This window comes from Pan troglodytes, chromosome 10 (genome assembly GCF_028858775.2).
Source record: "Pan troglodytes isolate AG18354 chromosome 10, NHGRI_mPanTro3-v2.0_pri, whole genome shotgun sequence".
Taxonomy (NCBI): Eukaryota; Metazoa; Chordata; class Mammalia; order Primates; family Hominidae; genus Pan; species Pan troglodytes.
The window spans coordinates 64,325,033-64,351,032 of NC_072408.2; the positions used below are offsets into that span (position 1 = coordinate 64,325,033).

Sequence of the window (26,000 nt, forward strand, 5' to 3'; positions counted from 1 at the left end):
TGTCTTCCACAATGGTTGAACTAGTTTACAGTCCCACCAACAGTGTAAAAATGTTCCTGTTTCTCCACATCCTCTCCAGCACCTGTTGTTTCCTGACTTTTTAATGATTGCCATTCTAACTGGTGTGAGATGGTATCTCACTGTGGTTTTGATTTTCATTTCTCTAATGGCCAGTGATGATGAGCATTGTTTCATGTGTCTGTTGGCTGCTTAAATGTTTTCTTTTGAGAAGTGTCTGTTCATATCCTTCGCCCACTTTCTGATGGGGTTGTTTGATTTTTTCTTGTAAATTTGTTTAAGTTCTTTGTAGATTCTGGATATTAGCCCTTTGTCAGATGGGTAGATTGTAAACATTTTCTCCCATTCTGTCAGTTGCCTGTTCACTCTGATGGTAGTTTCTTTTGCTGTGCAGAAGCTCTTTAGTTTAATTAGATCCCATTTGTCAATTTTGGCTTTTGTTGCCATTGCTTTTGGTGTTTTAGACATGAAGTCCTTGCCCATGCCTATGTCCTGAATGGTATTGCCTAGGTTTTCTTCTAGGGTTTTTATGGTTTTAGGTCTAACATTTAAGTCTTTAATAATCTGTCTTGAATTAATTTTTGTATAAGGTGTAAGGAAGGGATCCAGTTTCAGCTTTCTACATATGGCTAGCCAGTTTTCCCAGCACCATTTATTAAATAGGGAATCCTTTCCCCATTTCTTGTTTTTGTCAGGTTTGTCAAAGATCAGATGGTTGTAGATGTGTGGTATTATTTCTGAGGGCTCTGTTCTGTTCCATTGGTCTATATCTCTGTTTTGGTACCAGTACCATGCTGTTTTGGTTACTGTAGCCTTGTAGTATAGTTTGAATCAGGTAGAGTGATGCCTCCAGCTTTATTCTTTTGGCTTAGGATTGTCTTGGCAATGCGGGCTCTTTTTTGGTTCCATATGAACTTTAAAGTAGCTTTTTCCAATTCTGTGAAGAAAGTCAATGTTAGTTTGATGGGAATAGCATTGTATCTATAAGTTACTTTGGGCAGCATGGCCACTTTCACGATGTTGATTCTTCCTATCCATGAGCATGGATTGTCTTTCCATTTGTTTGTGTCCTCTCTTATTTCCTTGAGCAGTGGTTTGTAGTTCTCCTTGAAGAGGTCCTTCACATCCCTTGGAAGTTGGATTCCTGACTTCAAACTATACCACAAGGCTATAGTAACCAAAACAGCATGGTACTGGTACCAAAACAGATATACAGACCAATGGAACAGAGCAGTGGCCTCAGAAATAGCACCATACATCTACAACCATTTGACCTTTGACAAACTTGATGAAAACAAGCAATAGGGAAAGGATTCCCTATTTAATAAACGGTGTTGGGAAAACTGGCTAGCCATATGCAGAAAACTGAAACTGGACCCCTTCCTTACACCTTATACAAAAATTAACTAAAGATGGATTAAAGATTTAAATGTTAGACCTAAAACCATAAAAACCCTGGAACAAAACCTAGGCAATACCATTCAGGACATAGGCATGGGCAAATACTTTATGACTAAAACACCAAAAGCAATTGCAACAAAAGCCAAAATTGACAAATGGGATCTAATTAAACTAAAGAGCTTCTGCATAGCAAAAGAAACTATAATCGGAGTGAACAGGCAACATACAGAATGGGAGAAAAATTTTGTAATCTATCCATCTGAGAAAGGGCTAATATCCAGAATCTATAAGGAACTTAAATAAATTTACAAGAAAAAGCAAACAACCCCATCAAAAAGTGGGTGAAGGATATGAACAGCCACTGCTTAAAAGAAGACATTTATGCAGCCAACAAACATATGAAAAAAAGCTCATCATCACTGGTCATTAGAGAAATCCAAATCAAAACCACAATGAGATACCATCTCATGCCAGTTAAAATGGCAATCATTAAAAAGTCAGTAAACAACAGATGCTGGAGAGGATGTGGAGAAATAGGAATGCTTTTACACTGTTGTTGGGAGTGTAAATTAGTTCAACCACTGTGGAAGACACAGTGGCCATTCCTCAAAGATCTAGAACCAGAAATAGCATTTGACCAGCAATTGCATTAGTGGGTATATACCCAAAGGATTATAAATCATTCTACTATAAAGACACCTGCACACGTACGTTTATTGCAGCACTATTCACAATAACAAAGACTTGGAACCAACCCAAATGCCCATCATTGTTAGACGGGGTAAAGAAAATGGGGCACATACACACCATGGAATACTATGCAGCCTTAAAAAGAATGAGTTCATGTCCTTTGCAGGGACATGGATGAAACTGGAAACCATCATTATCTGCAAACTATCACAGGAACAGAAAACCAAACACCACATGTTCTCACTCAGAAGTAGGAGTTGCACAATGAGAACATATGGGCACAGGGAGGGGAACATCACACATCGGGGCCTGTCGGGGGTTGGGGGCAAGGGGAGGGATAGCATTAAGAGAAATACTTAATGTAGATGATGGGTTGATGGGTGCAGCAAACCACCATAACACATGTGTACCTATGTAACAAACCTGCACCTTCTGCACATATATCCCAGAACTTAAAATATAATAATAAAAAAATGAACAGTTTTACTTCTTTCCAAAACAAACAAACAAAAATAAATTACCCCAAAATCTGATGGCATAAAATGACATTTATAAAAAATAAATAAATAAATATAATTTACATTTTAAAAGTAAAAACCATAAAATATGCTCATAATAGCAGTTTAAAAACAAAAAAACTAAAAGAAGCAAAATGTTATTTTATTTCATTTTTTGTTTTTCAATATTGCATTGCTATCAGTATGCAAAAAATATTATTTTTAATGAAATAATGACTGATTTTTTTTGTTTACATTGTATTTTAGTGACTTAGATATATAACTTCTACATGCCTATTTCAACCTTTTTAATTAAAATATATTTTTGCCTAAAGCATTCAACTCAATTTTAGTCCGTACCATTGTTTTAGATTTCCTCCAGAAAATAAAATTTATGGTAACAAGCTATTTAAATGTTGTTACAGTGCTGGTTTCAGCTACTAAATAAAGGTCTCAAAACCCTATACAGATTAAAAATGACCTTGACCTCTGTAATTGTGTTGTTGTTATATTCTTCTATTAGATATACCTATGGTGAACCTGTGGACGGGAAGGTCCAACTTAGTGTGTGCAGAGAATCTACGGCTTATCATTCATGTGCTCATCTTATCAGTTCCACTCTGTAAAAATTTTACCATTCAGGTAAGAGGTATATCAGCAAAATTATAAATAGGTTTGCATTAACTTTTTATCCTCACCTTCCATTTACCTTCCTTTCTTCTTGTTTTCCTCTTTACAGTTAAAATATATACTTTTATTCTATATTTCTATTCCTATTTGTAAATTTTATATTCCTCTTTTGTCATGCTAAGTTTCATTTTCTATTGACTGACAAAAAAGCAAATTATAGTATCAGAAACTGAGTAGTAAATTTCGATTCTTAATTAAAAATACATTTGGTTTCATATAAAATCTACACCCTATCAATTTACTGGGAACATATGTCCTGTTCTTTATTTTATACTTTGTGAATTTAGTCAGGGAGATGTGATGTTTCTGCATATTCAAGAGTATTAGATGTATAATTATTTTCCTCTCAACCTATTCTCACTGGAAATAAGTGTATATAGGAGCTCCAGATGGGAACCCTATCAGTCAGGTTCTTAACCACTAAAGAGAAGAATCAACTTTTCCAAACTGACAAAGGAGGAATTTCCTAAAAGATCTACTTGGAAGGTTTGAAAACCAACATTCAGAAAACGGACACAAACAGGCTGGTCTAGGATGTAGCAAGGCTTTCAGCTATAATCATGCCAGATCTGACTGTCTAATATACAACTGCCAGCTGCAATCCCCATACTATAGTGTGATACCATTTATCCACACACATGTGTGCACACACACAGAGTCACATATTCCTGTCCTGTTTAGAGAATACTTTAGGTTGGAAATAATTAAGAACCTTCTAATTCTTAAATTAAAAAAATGTGGACAATAAATGCTAACAATAGTAACAATTATAATAATAATAATTGCTAACATTTAATGGATGCTTATTGTGTGTCAGTCACTGAGCTAAGTAGTTTATGTGCATTTGATTCTCAAAACAAATAGTACCCTATGAGGGGGTACTATTATCGCCCCCTTACTGATGAGTGGGTTAAAGCAGAAAGAGGTTAAATACGTTGCTCAAGATCATGGGTGCAGCAAAACTAGATCATAAATACATGTCAATACATATATATTTTTAGACAGTCTCACTGTGTCGCTCATGCTGGAGTGCAGTAGCACGATATTGGCTTACCGCAACCTCTGCCTCCCGGGTTCAAGCAATTCTCGTGCCTCAACCTCCCAAGAAGCTGGGACTACAGGCGTGCACCACCACGCCCAGCTAATTTTGTATTTTTAATAGAGACGGGGTTTCACCATGTTGGCCAGCCTGGTCTTGAACTCCTGATCTCATGTGATCTGCCCGCTTCGGTCTCCCAAAGTGCTGGGGTTACAGGTGTGAGCCACTGCACCCCAACCAAGTCATATAAATATTTAAATAACTAGTGGGGCTGTATCTTTAGGGATATCAGGGATACAAAAATTTTCTCCACAAATTCATTCAACAGATGAATATTGAGGTCTTTTAATATGCAAGAATAATTTTATTTAGAAGCTTCATTGTTGAGCAAGACAGATCAGGTACTATCCTCATGGGTTTTGCACTTTATGAAGCAGTCATAATCTTTAAAGATGCACACTCTAGAAGAGACTAAACCAATATAAGCCGAGTGCACAGGGTAGGTAGATCCCAGAATGCATTATCGAAGGCGGCTATATTATAGAGATGCCCTTCAGGAGATTTGAGAGATCTGGAAATTTAAAATGTACATGTAGGGTGGGAAGGGGTGAGGATCAAAAAAACTACCTATTGGATACTATGCTTATTACCTGGATAGTGAAATAATCTGTACACCAAACCCCCATGACACACAATTTACCTATATAACAAACCTGCACAGGTACCCTTGAACCTAAAATAAAAGATAAAATAATCAAATGCACATGTAAAGCAGGAGTGTGGACTAAATAATTTATCTAATTATTCACCTTTAGTATAGTGGAAATTTTTCTAGATCTTTAAGCTTCTGGAAATGGTTCTAGACCTTCTTATAGTTTCAAGGACCCCCTGAAGTAGCACAGGATTTTGACATCTCACCCACATCTTGAGGACTAGATTTCCTCATATCATCATAAGATGAAGGAGTAGAATAAGAACTCAGTTTTTCCCCAATATTATAGTCCAGGAACCTATGAGCACAATTTATCCCACATTTTAAAAATATTTGACAATTCATCCTGTTTAATTTTCGTTACTAATTGTGACACTTTAAAAATTTCACTTAGTGAGACATTGTCACTTGACTAGACACTGAGAGAAACGTAAAGGAATCTAATTTAAAAATCTACTACCTACTGAATGTTTACTAAGTGCTGGCCCTGTGCTAAATAAACACTTTCCAGTTATTATCTAATGTAATACAATTCTACAAGCTCTTTATTAAGATTTCATTTTGTATGAAGTAATAAGTGGTAAAGCCAGGGTTCAAATTCTGGTGTTTGACTGTAAAGCCTGTGTTCCTAACTGCTGTGTAAATAGTCCCATAAATGTCCAAGGCATGGTAACTAAATAATATAAAACTCAGTTTCAAAACTGTAAAAGAATATGGCTGAAATTACCAAAATTGCAAATATCATGTGTGAATACGTGACTAGTGATGGATGTGTTTATTATCTTGTATAATAACAAAATAATATCACCATGAAGAGTTTTTAAAAACACAATATTGTAAGAGTTAATATTTATTAAAAAATAAATAGTTATAGGTAAATACATGAACTGAAAATATAATTATAGAAACACAATGGATTATTTTAAAAAACTAAAACTTGGGTAATACAATATTCTTAAAGTTGCTTCAGTGAGGTCACACATTTTCCCTATTACAGCTATTTCTTACAGTCTTCCTTTAAAATATAACTTTTTTTTATTGTTCTTTTCAGTTGGGGAAAGATAGCTATGTCTCCAAGTTTATTAACACAGATGCTTTTGAGTTAAATCGGGAAGGATACTGGAGTTTCCTCAAAGTGCATGCTCTTGTTACAGAGGACGGAACAGGTAATGCTCTCTAAGAAGCCAGACCCCAATGGATATCACTGTCTCATTCGAATTGTTACCTGATTGCCAACTATACAATGTTAATACAATCATTTTTTCCCTGAGGGCTTTTCATTGGGTTCATCTGATTCAAATTCTGAATGTTTCATATATCAACCCAAATTTTCACACACATGTTGATGGATGGTCAAGTATTACATTCAAATAAGGCTACAATAGAAGTAAGAATGCCAATTTATTGATTTATAATGGGAGTATCTGGTTTTAGATATAAGCATATTCCTTTTCCTTAATCATTCCACAGATAAATATAATTGAGACATGTAGTTGTCGATTATAAATTTTTTTTGGTGAGCATAGAATTAGAACATGGGAAGTAAAATAGTTTGGGGAGAATATTTTACTAAGCCTCTGAAAATAAATCCAGTGAAAAATCTTTATCTCATCCAGGAAAATCTGTCTCCCTCCCCCCTCCCTCCCTTCCTCCCTTCCTTCTTTTTCTTTTTCGGAGTTTCGCTCTTGTTGCCCAGGCTAGAGTGTGTTGGCGTAATCTTAGCTCACTGCGACCTCCGCCCGCCAGATTCAAGCGATTCTTCCGCCTCAGCCTCCCGAGGAGCTGGGATTACAGGCGCCCGCCATCACGCCCGACTAGGTTTTTGCATTTTTAGTAGAGAGACGGGGTTTCATCATGTTGTCCAGGCTAGTCTCAAACTCCTGACCTCAGGTGATCCTCCCGCCTCGGCCTCCCAAAGTGCGGGGATTACAGTCGTGAGCCACCTCGCCCGGCCAATAATATTTCTAATGACTAATTTCTTGTATCTCCTGGACCTAATACCCCTTCTTCCTAAAGCACAAAATGGTAAGTCTTAATCCTTGAAATGCTTTTTTCTGTGCTGACCACTTTGTGTTACTATAGTATTTTTAAACTTACGCATATGTAACTGATATTTCAGCAAAATTTCTGTTCCTGAAATATTAAATTACTAATGTACTTATATCAGTCTTCAAAGTTTTAGAGGTATCTGTCACATCCAGAGGAAATTCAAGTATTAAACAAACATTTAATTGATAATTAGGTATATTTGTCATACTGAACTAAATAAATAATAAAAGAATAGCCAGGCACAGTGGCTCACACCTATAACCCCAGCACCTGGGGAGGCTGAGGCAGAAGAATTATTTGAGCCTAGGAGTTTGAGACCATCCTCGGTGGCAACATAGTGAGACCCCGTCTCTACAAACAATACAAAATTAGCTGGGTGTTGTGTCATGCAGCTGTAGCCCCAGCTACTCAGGAGGCTAAGGTGGGAGGATCACTTGAGCCCAGGAGGTTGGGGCTGCAGTGAGCCATGATCGCGCCACTGCACTCCAGCCTGGGCAACAGAATGAGACCCTATCTCAAAAAAAAAAAAAAAAGAGAAAGAAAGAGAGAGAAAGAGAGAGAGAGAGAAAGAAAGGAAGAGAGAGAAAGAAAGAAAAAGAAAGAAAGAAAGGAAGGAAGGAAGAAAGGGAAGGAAGGAAAGGAAGGAAGGAGGGAAGGGCTTGCTACATGATAACATATGTCCATATTTATATGAGAAATAATGTAGCAATTAAAAATATACGTTTTTATAAGGTTTTACAAAAACTTTATAAAATAATGATAAAAAACATGTAAAACTACATATACATTTGCACATATTGAGTGTATGTGTGCATGTACACATATACACACACAATCTCAAACATATTAATATAAATGATAAATATAAAGAGAAATAGAACTTGTGGGAAAAAGCCTAAAATGCTAATTTTGGTTCTCTTGGAGATATCTGATATTTGGTAATTTGTATTTTCTTTTTTAAGCATTTCCATTTTTAATAATACACATATATTACAATTCTTACTATTAATAAATTAAAGCATATGTTTTAGGCAAGCAGAGAGTAAAAGAAATGTTGTTAAACAATCACTTAGGAATAATGAGAAATCAACGTTTACTAATCCATCATGAAGAAATGGTAAGTGAATTGGATATTTTATAAAAAGCAGCAACACCAGTTGGCACAAGCATTTTGTGCCATCTTGATTAACTTTCTTTATAAAAACAGCAACACCAGTTGGCACAAGCATTTTGTGCCATCTTGATTAACTTTCTTTATAAAAGACATCTGAAGTACCTACATATTAAAACTGCTTAGGAAAGGGAAGGGAAACTATTAGAAGGAATGGTGAGCTTTTGTGGTTTTTTTCAGAAGCTCTGTTTGTCTGTTTTTGGAAGTGACATTTTCTCAATAATACTTAATTGACTGCAGGTGTGCAGCTTACAGGCTCCAAGTACGTATACATAGACTCATCAGTGATGAAGATTAGTTTTGAGAATACGGATATGTCCTACAAACAGGGACTCCCTTATTTTGGCCAGGTAAGAAAGCAATCATTTTTTACATACCTTATTCATTCATTCATTTGTTCTTTCATTTATCTACTAATCTTCCAACAGCTATTCCCTAAGAAATTACTATGTAGGAATCTCTGTGCTAAGCACTGTAGGGTGACCTACATTGTTGATCTTCATAGATCTGTCCTGGTGTATATGTTTTATCAAGTTGTAACTGTTAATAGTTACAACCACTTCACTCTAAAAGTGTCCAAGTTTGCACAATAAATTATATAGTCTACATCAGTATTAGGAATAAAATGGTGATGTAGAGAGGCACTTTTATCACTGCTTTTATGGAGTTTATAGTGTAATAGAGATAATAAACATTAAACAGATAATTTTACAAAGAATTATTGTAGTGGTGATAGGTGCTATGTCAGTGAAATACTGACCATTTAACTACTCTACATCAGGAGCTGACAAACCACAGCCCATAGGCAAATCAGACAGAGACCTGCCTTGATACAGCCAGTGAACTATGAGTGGTTTTAACATTTTTAAAAGATTATTTAAAAAATAACAAAATATATGAGAGAGAGACCATGGTGTTTTATGAAAGAAGTTTGCTAAAATCTGGACTAAATGATCATGGAAAGTTTCCCTGAGGAAGTAATATTTAGGTTGACACAAGAACACTAAAAAAGAAATACAAAAGTGGGTAGCCTGGCTTACATCTTACAGAGCAGTGGTTCTCAAACTGGCATCAGCATCACCTAAAGGACTTACTGAAACAAATTTCAGTCAAAGTCATTTAATGAACAAATTTAGATTGAAATACAGCTTTGGCAGATAGATAAATTTGATATATGTTCATTTCACTTACTGAATAGTGGTGGATAATGTTAACATAATTTTTTCTAAACTTTCTCTTCACTTTGTACATTTTTGCTTTATATATTTCCATGTTCTGTTACTAAATATATAAAACTGAGAGATATCTTCAAAGAATATAAAATTTTTTCTGAATATAAAATAATTTTATCTAGACTTGAGAATTCTACATTTCCTCCCTCTCATGTTGTTGTTACCCAAGATGATTTCTTGGGTTCCCATTTGTCTCTTGTATCTTTTCTGTGCTATTTAAAAGTGTTTGCTGTGTAAAGAGCATTTTGTGTGAAAATGTTATATTTTAGCTTCCTTTCTGAACTTAATCTTCTGAGGTTTTTGTTATTAGTTTGTTTTATTCGATTGGCAAAGATCTCCAAATTGAATATTAGAGATGATAGTGGACTTCCTGGTTGTATTTTGCATATTTTGGGGAATGCTTTTAAAAATGTAATGCGTAAACCTACTAAGTAACTGTAGCATTTTGTGAGACATACTTTATCAAGTCAAAAAATTTTCCTTTTTTAGTTCACTAAGAATTTTCTATAATATGTTAGTTTCTGTATCTAGATATTTCTTATTAAATTTAGGTTTTAAAATAGAGGGCATAAAAATATGTTCACTTATGATTTGAAAAAATAAATCTATCATAATTTATTTCCCGTTTTTTATTACTAGTTGTGTTTGTGTTTTTTTCCCATTAGTTTTTGGATTTTTTAATTATCTTTATTTTTAATGTTATTTTAAATGATTTTCATTTCATCATTTATTTTTATTATATTTTTTCTTCTACCTCTTTTGGTTTTTTTTTTCTAGCATCTTGTTATAAATACTTTCCATGTTTTCAGATTTATACAATTTTTCCTGAATACTACTTTCCTCCTCACAGGTGTTTTTCTATGCTATTTTTATTTTTTAAATTATGAAAAAATGCACGTATCAAATTTACCATCTTAACAATTTTTAAGTTCAATTAAAATCATTTTTGATGATTTCATTATTTTTATTTTTATTTTTACCTAAGAATTACTTAGACTTTTAAGTTTTCTTCTCTAGTGTGTGTGATTATGGTTGTATATTTTTTTAAAAAGTAATTTTTTCTTTTGTAGTAACAGCTACAATTTATTGAGCACTTACTAGGTCTTAAATATTTGCTAAATACATATACAGTACTCACAATAGCCCCAGGAAATGATAGATGTATTTAAGTTTTGGATCAATGATTAATGATTAGCTGAGTAGAAAGCTCTTTTCTACCCTATAATAAGCTAGACATTAGAGACCGACATTCCAATTAATAGAATTAACCCTGAATTTATAGAACTGTTTTCTCATAATAATGCACATCTACTGCTAAATGACTACTCTCAAAGTTGCTTTCTTTTTCATGTTCAAAGAAAATTACATTTGCTTTCCTCTGAGTTTTACAATAGAATACCCTTCAGTGCTACTATAGAATCTGTTAGGGAATTCTTTGAAATATAAATCAATTTAAGCCCTAACATCAGAGCTTCTCTTCTTGTTGAACTGCTTTGCAGGGGGGAAATGGCATACATATACAAAATAATACTCTCCTGAAACACACAACACTGACTTCCAAGAATACTGATGACTTACTATTTGTCGAACACTGTTACATGCTACCAATGTTAGATGAATCAGGAATCCCTTTTCAGTAACTATGGTTCTTGGAGTCCTGGATAACTTAAAAAAATAGAGACCAGTCTGGCTAAAGAAATTTAAAAGTTCTCTAACTCTCAGCTGGACACCTTGGGAAGTAGAATATGGATATGTCCCACCCAGTTCCCAGGAGAACATCATGAAAAAGTTTATATACATCCCACATCCTCTGCAGTATCTCAAAACTCTCTCCTAGTTCCAGCATCCTCCCATCACCACAAATATCAAGAGTATTAATCAAGGAGGGACAAGCCTGCCACTATATCCTTCACTCACAATTCCAAAGATGTTTGTCCTGGAAATTCTGTCTTATTTTCATGAGCTCTTAGCATATCGTGATAGCATGACATCTTCACATCAAGTATACTGCTTGGCTAGCATTGATAATAGTTCAAACAAATAGCAGCAATTTATATACTTCACATCAACTAGGGGAAAGGTGACAAATATTGTAAGACAGCTTGAAGCACAGGTTATCACCAAGGTCGGTGTTGGGGAGATAAAACATACAAGATAAACAGAGGACTAACATTGACTAATTCTGGAGAAACATGGGAAGAACTATAAACAGCTTAGCAGAGAGAAAACAGTTCCCTGATTTATAATAAAATCCATTCACAACACTTATTTGTAGTTACTTTGATGGTAGATAATATTCAAGTTATATTAAAGTGCTTCAAGCAAAATTTAGCAACTCCTGTAAGGCTTCCTGCTGTTCGTTATCAAGTTGAGATACACATTCCAACCACAAATCTTCAGGAATCTGTACCTGAGGCATGACATCATCTAGGCGTTTGGCACAGGGATCTTCATAGTTAATAGTCCCATTAATTTTTTCTTCTGCAATTATTCTGATTGTTTTGGGAAAATTGGAATTATTTGGACCAATTACAACTGGGTGGTTACTTTCAATTAGGTCACAGAGAAAACTCAAAGTCTGAATAGCTTCCTATTTATCTTCATGCAGTGGAAGCCATGATAGCCAGTATGAAAGAACTTCATCTACATTTACACAGTTAGGCTTAAACTTCAAAATCTTCACTCGTGCAGAGATACAGTTCTCTGTAGCAATGACATTTTTTTTTTGTTTTGGAATTTGCACACTTAATAACTTTTACCAGCAGTGGGACAGCTTCTGAACATAAAGAATGATAATCATCTCCACCAAGCTGTGCCATGACACCCAGGCCATAAGCAGCAGCTTGCCTGACTTCAGGGTTGTTATCTCACACATTTAGTAGCATTGGCCACCAAAAATAGTCTACATATTTAAATGAAGTTGGATTGCAGTGCTCTGTGATGTCATCAAATATACACAATGCCCACTGTCTGCCTAGCCATGGCCTACTTGAACAAATTAGATTTACAGTTAATGGAAGTAGTTGTTCAAATCATGGTAAAATCTTTTCCTTATAAGTACTAAATAATGTGTGCAAAATATCTGATACTTTGGTCAGAATATAAACATCACATTCATCCTCATCTTGCAGAGACATCTCAACCTTTTGATCATAGTTTTCTTCCTGACTTTTAACCTGTCACAATTCTTCGTTTTTAAAGTGCCCTTCAAGTTTTGCTCTCAGTGTTCCTCCCAGTTCTTCCAAGTATTCATCATTTAAGGCAATCATCTCCCATAACTTCAACGAACTTGGCAAAATAATTCATTATTTCTGAGAGCACATCTGTATCTGGTTCAGTACCAATAGCCTTGATTAAGGGGTTATGTATGAATTGCCACATCTGTGCAAGATACTCTGGGCCACAAATTCTTGCACATTCCAGGAGAAAAGGCATGGACTCTGCTGCTGCCACTCGAACACTGTCGTGGAAATAAAATTTCAGTAAAGGAACCATCAGCTTCACAACTTGTTCTGTATAGTTTACAAACCCTTCCCTTAACTCCTTAGCATAGTAAACCAACATCTGGCAAGCAGTTACTTTTGCTTCAAGTCCTGAAGTTTTAATTCCAAAATGCTGTTGGTCTCCAAGATTTACATGTTGCCAGCCATCATCATCATTCATATTCTCCACATCCTGTGTGTCTAAGAGAGCAACATCAAGTTTCGCTGAAGCAGTCTTAATAAGAGGCTCGATAACCAGGGAAAGGTACTGTTGAAAATCTTTTCCAAGAATTTTATACTTTCTAGCCCATGCTGAAACCATGTAAGAGGTCTGAGGGTCATTATCTTCTGTATTATTTAAGTCTGATTGTGTCTTCAACAAGAGCTGCATCACATTTGATGCATCTTACATAAATTTTTTCTTCCCAACAGCAAGACCAATACTGCTAATGCATGCAATAATTTTTCCTCTCAGAAGCTTGAGTTCCTTCTGAACAGCAAGCTCAGTGATGTGCTTTAGTGAGGACATGAATATATCATAATATGGGACAAATTTTTCTTCTATTGTATCTGCAACTGATGCAATGGTTGCCACAAGTTATTCCAGGGCCAACTTAGTTCCATTCCGAATCAACTCTTCAAGCTTAATCACCAAGACAGAATGTAGATTTTTCACCATACTATCCAAATATAGAACTAGGAATGATTTGGGGCAGTCTTCAATAAAAACAGTAAGAGCAGAAGCTGCATGTGATTGCACACACTGATTACCTTGATTTTGCGTGGTACGTAACAGAGCCGGAATCACTGTTTCATGAAATTTCTTTTGGAAATTGGGTGCAAAATCTGTAGCCATCTGTCCAAGTGTAGTACAGGCTGGAGCCCTCACCCTTGGATGAGGATCCTGGGATATTTTCACAGATTTCCTCTGCTTGCCTCCGCACCATACAGCTTGGATTGATCAGGTTCTTCAGAAGCTGATCTTTTGCTTTTCTGACAAGTTCGCCGGCACCCCTGTGGACGTGGTCGCCGCCATTATGCTCTGTCAAAGCTACCATGACTGGGAAGGAAAATAAGTGATTTTTAGATTGCAGACAACACATATATTAACAAGAAAAATAACACTATAAATTAAAATATGAAGGACAATGAGCACCTCTCCCCTCTAATCCCTTCATTTCATGAATACTTCCCCAGAAGCAACTACTTTCAGTCCTCTGTGTTTCCTATAAACCAGTAGTGAGGTTCAGAAGCTTGATCAGATTCAAATTCATTTTTGGTGGGTACAGTAGGCAAGAATATAATGTAGGTAATGTCATGTACTTTTCACAGAGAGCACTCTTCGTCTCTTACTGAGATGTTAGCAGACATTGACAATAATTACTTAGATGCATTGTTTCTCTAAACCATTCTTTCTTAGCCTTGGCACAACTGAAATTTTGGGCCAGATAATACTTTGCTGTGGGGGCTACCCTGTGCATGGTAAGAGTTTAGCAACATCCCAGGTCTCTACCTGGGATGTAGCACCATCCCCTTCCTATTTGTGATAGCCCAAAGTGTTTGCAGACATTGCCAAATGGCAAAATTTATTGGCTAATAAGTTAAAAAGTGATAAATTAGAATTTTGCCACTCTTAGAGTAGTGATTCTCAATGAAGGGTGATTTGAGATATTTTTAAAAAGATTACCTAAATTCTATTATCCCGTCTAAAAAATTAGCAATAATCCACTAAAATCTGCCAGTCAATCATGCTCCAGATTAACTCAGGGGTTTTATTTCTGTCTTCTCTAGCATAAGACATGGTTGAGAGGGGTGTGTGTGTGTGTGTGTGTATGTGTATGTGTATGTGTATGTGTGTACTTAAGCCCTAGCCTAGTCATTAAGGCCCAGCTCCTTCCCATTCCCTCTCAAAACTTCTTGACACTTTAAGGTATAGTATTATCTTATCCTATAATCAGGAACTCCAAGACACCTTTTCCTATAGAGGAGAGCTGGGAAAGCCAGCTGAGGTTGGTAATAGTTTGTCAGGGAGGTAGGGGATAGGTGGTACCTACATGAAGCAGGCATCCGTGGACAAAGTAGTCTGTTATTAATATATTGTAATACAGTACAGTGTCCTGCCTGGACACACCCTCTTCATTAGCATTTGAAAGAATTAGTTCCTGAAAACTCATATATAAGAGCTCTTATCTCCTTGATCATTTTAGGGAGACCAATGGCAGCTATAAACAGATGTGAGTCTCAAACAATAAAATGCTTTAGTTCAAAAATATGGTTGTATAAAGTGGTATTTTTTGGGTTTTTGGCCATTTCACAGTGGTGAATGCTCTGATCACTTCCAGGAGATGTGCCAGGAGAAACAAGTCATTCCTGTTCTACTTTTGGAAAAGGGACTGGTTTCTCTGTGACATAGTGAGTCACTACAGTAGCTGTATTACTGGAAATTAAAAATGGTTTATCTGGCCACGCGTTGTGTCATAAGGCCATCAAACACGTGGCTCAGTATTGCTAGGGAGCGCTTTTAAAGAGTAAGCTTTATTACCAGAATGAAGGTACTATCTGCTTTTTTAGTGTCCCCTACAAATTTCAGGACCTCAGAGGTATGACTCCAAGAGTAACATATGTGGACATAGGAAGCTGGGCAAGGCGGTGGGCTAACAAGGGTATTTCTTCATAAGTGACAGCAGCAGCATCCGTGGATGGCTGAAATGATACTGTTTAAAATTGTAGGACATACGACAAATACCTTTGCCACAAGAAACATCTGCTAATGAAGTGTTGCATACCTGGCCCCGGCAGTTGATAATGGGCCTGGTGTCATCACTTGGGCACTATTTGGGTTTGGGGACAAAGAAAGAAAGGAAAGTGCCCAGAAATCACATGGCTTGTTCATCTTTCTGTGACTGGAAGGGACTCAAAGGATCTTTCTAGTCTAGGTGGACTAAAATTAGAGCAAACCTCTGTGTGATCATAAAGGCATGGTGTCACGTGTCTGTGGCCTGTGGATTGCTGAGACAAGTTGAATTTTTCTTACAAGATCAAGCCTTGAGATGAAACTAAGTTCAAAATCTGTGTAGATGGTGCAAATGAGGCATCAGTCTACAGATGCTGAGCAAGAAAAAAGGATTGTGTTTGCTTGGACCAGCAGGAGAATGATAAGTGGCAGAAATAAGATGAAAGGCTCAAAGCAGAAGTTGTTTCGCAGAAACTGACTGAGCTAAAAAAAAGGATGTCTCAGACAGTCTTCTTCTGGTTGTTGTGGCCTTAGATGTTGTTAAGAAGGTGCCTTTAAAGGCTTCAAACTGGCATAGATACTGATGCAGGCATTGTATCTACTACAAATCATACAATTTCAGAAGGGACTTTTTAAAGCAATCATTGCCTGTACTAGTAAGAGAATGAGAAAGAGATTTCTAGCGAATAACCATGGCCTATCAGAGTAGTCACTACAATGTTTTAGGGAGGATAATGCTAAATTTTGCATTTTAGAAAATTTGGTTTGATGCCAGTATAGAGAAAGAACAAGCAAAAGCAATACAGGAGAGAGAGACTGGATAGAAAAAAATAGAAGACGTATGAGGGAAAAAAGATAAGATATTGATACAAGGAATAGCAACAGGAACAAATGTGATCAGTTGGAAACAGAAAATGTTAAAAAGATACAATTGAAAATATTTGATCAACAATTGAAAATTATAGGAGAAGGAAAATAAAAAGTCTAAGATGTCTCTAGATATTTGACTTCAGTGACTAAGTGAATGGTTGAGGTATTCTCTGAGATAAATAAGAGAAAGAGAAAAAAAGGAAGGTTGGGCACAGTAATAAATCATTCCAATTTGAGAGTTTCTGTAGCATTTTTATTATAAAAAATACTCAGGATGATTAATTCTATGGGCCTGAGTTTTCAGAGATCTTCGTGGGCAGGAGAAACAGAGTTTAGGCTCATTAGTATATTAATGGTACATGTCATACACTCAACAGGAATAGATGAAACCACGCAGGAAGTGCATACGCACCAAGGAGAGCGGGGGTCCCATGATAGAAGCTTGGCAAATGCCATCAAAATGGATTCCCAAATTTACTACATGCTTCAGAAATGTATTTTCTTCCTCTTGTACGGATTAAATTGCTTAATCCAGACAACTCTCCAATCCCAAATGAAGTTGTCCAGTTGCATCTGAAGGACAAAATCGTGGGAAACTACACCACAGATGTAAATGGCATCGCTCAGTTTTTCTTGGACACATATACGTTTACATACCCAAATATCACTTTGAAAGTAAGTTAAACGAAAAGCAAGTAAAATAAAAACAAACAAGCAAACAAAAAACTGCACTGGCTAGCTAAGGTTTAGGTCTATGCGAAATTATATTTATGGAACAGAAATGAAAAGATACACCTTGGTGTGAATCTAGAGTACTGAAAAATAGTTAAATATTAAGAATATAGGCCCTATGAAAAGTAGGTTAAAAATTATTTTAAGAGTCCCGGGAAAAGACAGAAGGATAGCATACATACTAAATTGTATAAAGGAGAATTAGCTGAAAATAAGCAACGCTTCACTTTTATTAAGGAAATAGAAAGAGAATTGTGTTTTTATAGAAGGAAATATTTGAGAAACCCTGTAATCTATTACCTTGGAATAATGTAAAGAATTTCTCTGGATATATTCAAGAGAGAAGTAAACTACTATCTGTAATAATTAAATATCAATCCTTCCTAGATATTTTTAAAGGACTCCTCAGACTTTTTGTGTTGATAATGGTAAATTACTATGGTCAGAGTAAACTCCTTGCTGTATTTCATAAAAACTTTCCCATCTTTCAGCAAAACTTCATATTATGTTATCAGTAGCAAGGTAAACGTTTGCACTCATGGGTTCTTCGTATTATAGTGAGGGAGATATAGCAATCTACGTGCTAGCAAAAGTAATAATTATAGTAAAGAATACAGTAAAATATTTAATGTAATATTATTGAAGTAGGACTTGAATAGACTAAATTGTAAAAACCATAGTGGTCACTCTAGAGTATAACTAGAAAATGAGGAATTGGGTTAGATTTAATGTAGAATGGCTATAAAATTTTCTTGCAGAGATAAAGCAGCATGATGATAAACCATCTTATCAAATATTCTTTCACTCATCCTTTCTCTTTATCCTAAAATACCCGTAATTTTGATTTTTTGTCTAGGCAGCCTACAAGGCCAATGAAAGTTGCCAGGCTCATGGCTGGGTGTTGCCTCAATACCCTCAGCCCGAGTACTTTGCATATCGATTTTACTCCAAGACGAATAGCTTCCTAAAGATTGTCCAAGAGATGGAAGAACTGAGATGCAACCAGCAGAAGAGGGTGCTAGTGCACTACATTCTCAATATGGAAGACTTTGAAGACAAAACCTACACAGCAGACTTCAGTTATTTGGTATGAGCTGAAAATATTCTTCCACAACCAAAATTGTTTCTTTTCTTTAAAACTTCTTTGAACCTAATGAGATCCATGTACCTATATGCCACGAGGAAGCTCAAAGTTAACATAAATGATAAAACGTATATAACTGGTATCTATTTTTAAGAAAGGAGGGAAAAGGCCATGCCACCACAACCCATATGCACTCTGTCATTCTCAGACCCTTTCTTCAGAGTTACCCATTTCTATTTGGACATTGCTGGGATCAAACCAGAGTTCTGATATGTACTAGCTTTGTGTTACTTTTTGAAAGCCACTTAAACCTCTAGAGAATCTTAGTTTTTTGTAATATATTGTCTAATCATCAAGATAATTGTTTAATAATACATATAAAGCCCTTTGCCCAACTTCTGGCACACAAAAGATATTAAGTATTAGTTTGATTTTAATATATTGCTATTATGGATTATTTTACACTGTCTAAATGGATGCATGATACTTCATTGAGATTTAGGAAGATGATATAAAATTAATGAAACATGAATTAATTCAATCAGCCAACACTTATTGAATGTTTTTCATATTCCAGGTGCTGTATTAGCAATTGTAACAATAGAAGAAATAGAAAAAGTATAACTGGGGACAAAACATATATTAGAATTACATAAGTGTTACAAATGAAACATGTATGGCCACTGAGGTGTTACAGAAAAATGAATGATTAACTCTAGCTAGAGTTTAGGACAGTGATTATCAGAGTATATTTCCTAGAGTAGCAGTATCAGCATCACCTGGGAATAATTTAGAAATTCTGGGAATAAGTGGCCAGGCGCAGTCACTCACACCTGTAATCCCAGCACTTTGGGGGGCCGAGATGGGCGGATCATGAGGTCAGGAGATCCAGACCATCCTGGCTAACACGGTGAAACCGCGTCTCCACTAAAAACACAAAAAGAAATCAGCCTGGCATGGTGGCGGGCACCTGTAGTCCCAGTTACTCAGGAGGCTGAGGCAGGAGAATGGCGTGAACCCAGGAGGCGGAGCTTGCAGTGAGCAGAGATGGTGCCACTGCACTCCAACCTGGGTGACAGAGCAAGACTCTGTCTCAAAAAAAAAAAAAAAAAAAAAAAAAAAAAAAAAATTCTAGGAATAAGTTAGAAATCTTGTCCTCCGAAGCACATTAAAATTTGACAACCACTAGTTTAGGAAAAAGATATATGCCTATATATTTACATTTATATGTATATACATATTTTTAAGGAAAAAATACATAAAGAGAATATGCCTAAATAGGGTTTTGTGGGATGAATAGGAGTTTTCTGGATGATTAGAGGATATGAGAAACACATTTAAGCTTATTTTAGGAAATAATATAAGAGGTCAAAGATGTCTGAAGTGTATTATTCTGAGAACTAAAGGTGTTTGAGTCTATGTGAAGAATGAAAGTAGTACCACATGATTTCTCACATTTTGCAAACTTAGAATTCTGGAATAGTCTTTTGATACTTCTTTTTTTCGTGCTATTTACTGCATCACCAATTTCTATCACTTTTTCATTATATTACCTCTCGCATTTTTTCTTTCCTTCATCATTTCCACAAACATTAAAATATTTCAAACCAGCAAGGTATGGACACCAAACCATCAGAAAAGGTATAAGTCATAATTCCACTGAAGCCCTTAGCTAAGCCAAGCATGGCTCATTTAGACTGGGGGCAAAGTGGTGGAAGTGGGAGGAGCTGGTTGTGGAGGAGAGGTTCTAGGGAAGCAGGGAGGGGACTCTGGGGAGCTCAGGGAAGTGGCTCTTTACCAACCGGTACAGAAATCCTTCAACATGTCAACAATAATATTGCCATACTGGGGTGTGAGAAATACCAAGCATCCTTGAGTGAGAAGCTGAACCTCTTTTTTTTTTTTTTTTTTTTTTGAGACAGAGCCTCGCTCAGTCGCCGAGGCTGGAGTGCAGTGGCTCGATCTCCGCTCACTGAAAGCTCCGCGTCCTGGGTTCACGGCATTCTCCTGCCTCGGCCTCCCGAGTAGCTGGGACTACAGGCGCCCGCCACCACGCCCGGCTAATTTTTTCGTATTTTTTTAGTAGAGACGGGGTTTCACCGCGTTAGCCAGGATGGTCGCGATCTCCTGACCTCGTGATCTGCCCGCCTCGGCCTCCCAAAGTACTGGGATTACAGGGAAGCTGAACCTCTTAACTAGTTTTTATAAAGACACTCCCACATGCCCCTGACTTTTGCCTTCTTTTCTGGCCACACCTCTGCTCGACTTAATATCCAATACTTCCTAATCCAGAGCTGAGCCATTTTGCAGGTCTGTGGTGTGAATTGATCTACTTGTCATCAGCTTCCCTCTTGAAATAGCTTAGGTTTGCCCCCCTCTGATCTGATAAGGCCTTTACAATTACTTTACCTCATTTCCATTTTAAATGAGTCTGCTAATAGCCTTTTTCTTCCTCTCTCCCTTCTTCCTTCCTCCCTCCTTTTCTTCTTTCTTTCTTTATTCTGGAAATCTAGAGTGATTTTTTTAAAAAGCAATTAGGATTATTTATTTCACTCCCCTAATTGAAATACAGTTAATGACTGCCTATTTCTATTAAAACAAATACCAGACTCCTTTCTTTTGCCTGCAACACTGTATCTGCTCTGCACCTGTGAAGCTCGCCCGCTTCATTTTGCATCATTCTACACTTCAGCCTTCTTTATTGCAGACACAGAGGGCTTTCATTTTCCTGGACAAGCCATGTGCTTTTCTGGCTCCGAAGCCTCCCACAGGTTTTCCCTTCTGCCCATAACAATCTTCGTTCCCATTTGCTACCACAGTTCCCAACCTGCCTGCACCTCATTTTCCGAGCTGATTCCTCCTCAGCATTCATCTCTTGGCTTAAATGAAACTTTCTAATCTCCTAGACAATTCCAGTCTTCTACATATTCTTTCATAATAGGCTGGGTGGACTTTAATTCTGCCTAGCAGAGTACACATCACAGAGAGAACCCTCAATATCATATTTTAGAATGAATGGATAGAGGCTGAATTAATTTGATTCTCAGGCTTTCAGTAATTAATTTGATACTCAGTCTTTTAAGCTTTTTTCTTAATTGTGTGACCTGACAAATATCAGTACTTCTGTGTGCCTCTTCAGTTTACTCATCTGTTACGAGAGCTGTCTTTCCATTTTGAGAAGTCAGTGAGCTAATATAGCCAACAGTGCTGAGACCTCTCAGGCTCATTAAACTTTGAGCTTTATGCCTTTTTGCAAATGTTCTAGTTCCCAAAACAATATTTTCCAGCTAGTTGAGGCTCAGTTCTTTTTTTATGAACTAATAACCCAAACTTGGCACTTCAGAGATTTAAAGCAATTTTAATATTCAGTGAAATATTAAATGGACTAGGAGTACCAGCTCCTGCAATTTCAAGCTGCAAGATCTTATGGAAGCTTTAAATTTTCTGCAAGTCTCAGCATCTTTTAAAATAATATTCTAAAACTGTAATTTAAAAATTCAAGGAGTTTGTACTAGATTTCAAGTCTCCAGCCTTTGTTTGCACTTTAGAGATCATAACAAAAGTCTGCTGATGCAAATTTGCACACAGTTGCTGATAAAGGTGAAGTGAGAGAAGCTTTTTTCTGGAGCACCCCCAGCTTGCTACTTTATTTTCTTTTCTTTAAATTTTGGGTGGAGATGGATGAACAGGCCTTGCTTATACCTTGCATATCAAACACACCTTTCAGAAAACCAGACAAGCACTGGGAGACTCTTAATGCCTTTGTGTAACTTTGTTTCACTGAACTAAATAAATTTAGATGTAATTCAGCATTTGCAAATATGAATAAAAAGTTGTTTATTGGTCTTAGAAAACTGTTTTGGAATGTGGAACATTAAATTGCTTTATAGCAAGTTTATCTGTGACTCCTAAATTCTCTTGAATATAGCTATTAGAGTCATATGCTTGTTTACTGGTAACCTGAGTTTACTAGTAAACATGTCAATAGTATTGCTCAGACAAGAAAAGGAGGTAAATCACATTCGTTTATAATTAAATGAAATTTAGTTTCTATCCTCTAAACTTTATGATTATATTTTCATTTTCCTAGGTGATTTCAAAAGGTGTAATCATTCTTCATGGGCAACAGAAAATTGAGATCAACGAAAATGGTGAGGCCTCTAATTTTAGCATATAATTTAATACAAATAGAATGCTTTAATTGGGGTATATTTTACATTTTTCTTTAAAAGTCACAATCCTCCCATTTTAGGACTGTTTACTGCCCCCTAAACTACCCTTGGGGAACATGTAAAGACGTGTGAATAGGCACAATGCCAAATGAAAAAATAATTACTTAATAGTGCATTAATTATATTCCAAACACTACTATAATGGGAAAGGGTCATTGTCCTTCCCTTTCTTTTCCAAGAAAGACAGGTAAGTACTTTTACATTCAAACAAGAAGGGATTTTTTAAAAAGAAACAAAAGTAGACTGAAGTTTGACGTAATAAGAAATGTTCAACTATTTCTTTCTTTTATAATTTATGGAATAGGTTATGAACTCCTCCTAGAAATGCTTTATAAATTAAATTTGGTGGGTTGGGGCAGTCTCTTTGGCAGTGGGTAGGATGGCTAGAAACTCAGTGGAGGGTTTCTGCAAGATGACAGTCAGCTATCTCACCAAAGCACTTTTTCGGTTTGAAATTTTCTTTTCACAGGGAGGAAGGGCATATTTTCCATTTCTATAGACGTTAACCCTGAATCAGTGCCCTCAGTAGATATGCTTGTCTATAGCTTGCATCCTGGAGGAGAAATGGTCACTGACAGCACCGAATTCCGAATTGAGAAATGCTTCGAAAATCAGGTAGGTGCCAAAAATGATTCTTTTTTAATTTGGGGGAAAACTAAGGAGAACTTAAGAGAGTGTTGGGTTTAAACTCCCAATTTTTCATAGAATTGCAAAATGAAAAATAAAAGAAAGCTATGGAGAAGTTAATATGTTGGACGATTGAAGAGTAGCAGGATTATAGCATTCACTTTGGATGTTGTTCCAAATCCAGTTGTTCCTAATAATAATAATATTATTAGGTGGGTAAAGCACAGAAAGCCCTTTTAACTTATGTGTGTTTTTAAAAAAGTTAAGAATAGTCTAAAAGATGATTCTTCTCATATGGCTTGCCATCCTTTTGCCCTTTTATTTTCATTTTCAGGTCGACTTAAATTTTTCTAAAGAAAAAAGTTTACCAGGATCCAATATCGATCTTCAAGTCTCGGCTGCTTCAAACTCTCTTTGTGCTCTTTGGGCTGTAGACCAGAGGGTATTGCTACTAAGGAAATTACGGTCAGCTGTCAGCACAAACTGTGAGTAATTAAAACCATCTTTGTTTACCACCAACAGTATAGTTTTATGTCTTTACCTTTGGATAAAAACAGGATACCTTAAATAAACTAGAGGAGAAAAAAATTGTCCAGAATTCCAGGCATAAAAAATATTTTAGGTTAGAAATCATGTACAATGACTCTACTCCAATTATACTGATTCTCTTATGGAAAAAATGAGCAACACTTTTAAAAATAAATAACAATTGCTAAAGGTCTACTATTTGACACTGTCTCTACTGAGTATTCCCGTATCTATTATTTAATTTTATTCTCATATTAATCAACCCTATAGAACTAATGCAGTATTCCCATTTTGATTAATGTCTAATCTTAGGCTCAGGGAGATTTAGTAAATTAACCGAGAACATTCTCTAACAATGTCCTTGAATGAGTCCTCAAAGAGTATTGAGCAGTGCCTTTATCTGGAATGTATTAAAATCCAGTTGAGCCTCATGGACTTTTTGTTAGTTTTAATGTGATTTAGCCAGCAATTATTTAACTGATTAAATAGTATTTCAAAGTTTTTACAGATCTAAGATCCTATACTTTCTCAATATGTGTTTATTTGGTATAGGTATGATGACAGTTCTACACAGGATATTCATAGGATTATATAGGTTATTTATATGCTGCTTGTGGGGAAAAATGAATTGTTTTCTATGAAAAAATACAGTTGATTCTCTTCTACCATCTAGGTGTATAGTCAGCTATATTCCAGCAAACTACATGGCTATTATTTCAGAGGACTTAACTTAGAAGATGGCCTTAAAGTGCCGTGTCTTGAAGATGATCATATCCTTTACAATGGAATTTATTACACACCTGCATGGGCTGACTTTGGAAAAGATGGCTATGACCTTGTGAAGGTAAGGCAACTAAGTCTTAAAATGGTGAATATATGTGACAATATATAAATAAATAGAAATATTCATGGTGTGGGTTTTTAATCTCAGAATTCTTAGAGTACAAATTTACAATTAGTACTAATGTCTGAGAAATAATATCTCAAATAATGTTATAATAGCAAAAAGACTTAATAAAGTTCTTATATTATAGTAATTATATAATAGTTATAATATTATAAAGCTATAATAGTTATTCTATATAGTTATAATAAATTATAAAGTTATAATATATTTTTAAAGTTGTATTAATATAATTTTATTTAAAAGTTATAAAGTTATAATTATAAAGTTATAAGGTTATTATAATGTTATAATAAGGTTAAGTTATAAGGTCATTAGAACTTCATTATAAAACTATAATAATATTTTAAATAACTAATAATATTATAATATTAGGAAAAGAACTAATATGTGAGGGAATTATCAGCTTTCCTGACATAATATTATGTACATTATATACTGGTGTCTAATATAAATCCCCATTTTGCTCCTATGTCTACCCTCGAATTTGATTTCTACTATTTTAAAGTATTCTACTATATTTAAAGTGTTTATAAGTGAGATAATATCCCTAGTTCAACAAAAATGCCAAATTCAAAGTAGTGAAAGTATAGTGGGGTATGATATGAGATGTCTTTTTTTGTCCTCTCTTATTTAAAGGTTTTTATCAACAGCTCTTAATTAGGAAAATAGAGCAAAAGCCATTAGAATTAGAGAAACTAAGGAACTCAAAGACATGGAATTTAGGAAATGTCAGTGAAGTATCTCTAAATATATGACAATTAGAGATGGAGAAATAAATAAGTGGAAACTGAAAATATACATAGAACAAAAAATCAGTCCAGACTGCTAGTCTATGTTGTTATGTGATCTAAAATTGATTTTATCTTGAAAGGCAACAGGATTAAAGATTTTTTACCAACTCTCACCTCCGGAAACCAGTATTGTGCAAGGATTCTAACCATCTTGAATCTACTGATTACATACCCTTAGGTAAGTCACAGTATAATGCGAAGGGCAGGTGACAGGTTATAATCTCTTAATGCTTTTAAACTGATTGGGAAAAGAGGGGAGGTGATTATTTTCTTTTGCTTTGTCTTTTAATTCATTTAATGTGCCTGTCATGTCAGATGTTAGAAATACAGTGAGAATAATGCAGGTAAATCTTTATATTCATGAAGTTTACATTGAATTTGGGATGCAGACAATATACAAATGGCTGCATATTGTCATTTGTATATTTCTTGTGTTGCTGTAAAGAAATACTTGAGGCTGGGTAATTTACAAAGAAAATAGGGGCCAAGTGTGGTGGCTCACACCTATAATCCC

At 35.7% G+C, this 26,000-nt stretch overlaps 1 protein-coding gene and 2 pseudogenes across 1 annotated transcript in view; 1 reads left to right on the forward strand and 2 right to left on the reverse strand.

Annotated features, from left to right (window-relative positions):
- The window catches only part of LOC473397 (ovostatin homolog 2), a 93,389-nt gene that overhangs the window by 15,268 nt on the left and 52,121 nt on the right, over nucleotides 1-26,000 (forward strand). Inside the window, 1 exon segment of the mRNA XM_063786184.1 lies at nucleotides 17,193-17,260. Coding sequence (XP_063642254.1) covers nucleotides 17,193-17,260 — 68 coding nt within the window.
- Nucleotides 11,817-13,012, reverse strand: LOC134807574 (ran-binding protein 6-like; annotated as a pseudogene).
- Nucleotides 13,697-14,017, reverse strand: LOC107967443 (ran-binding protein 6-like; annotated as a pseudogene).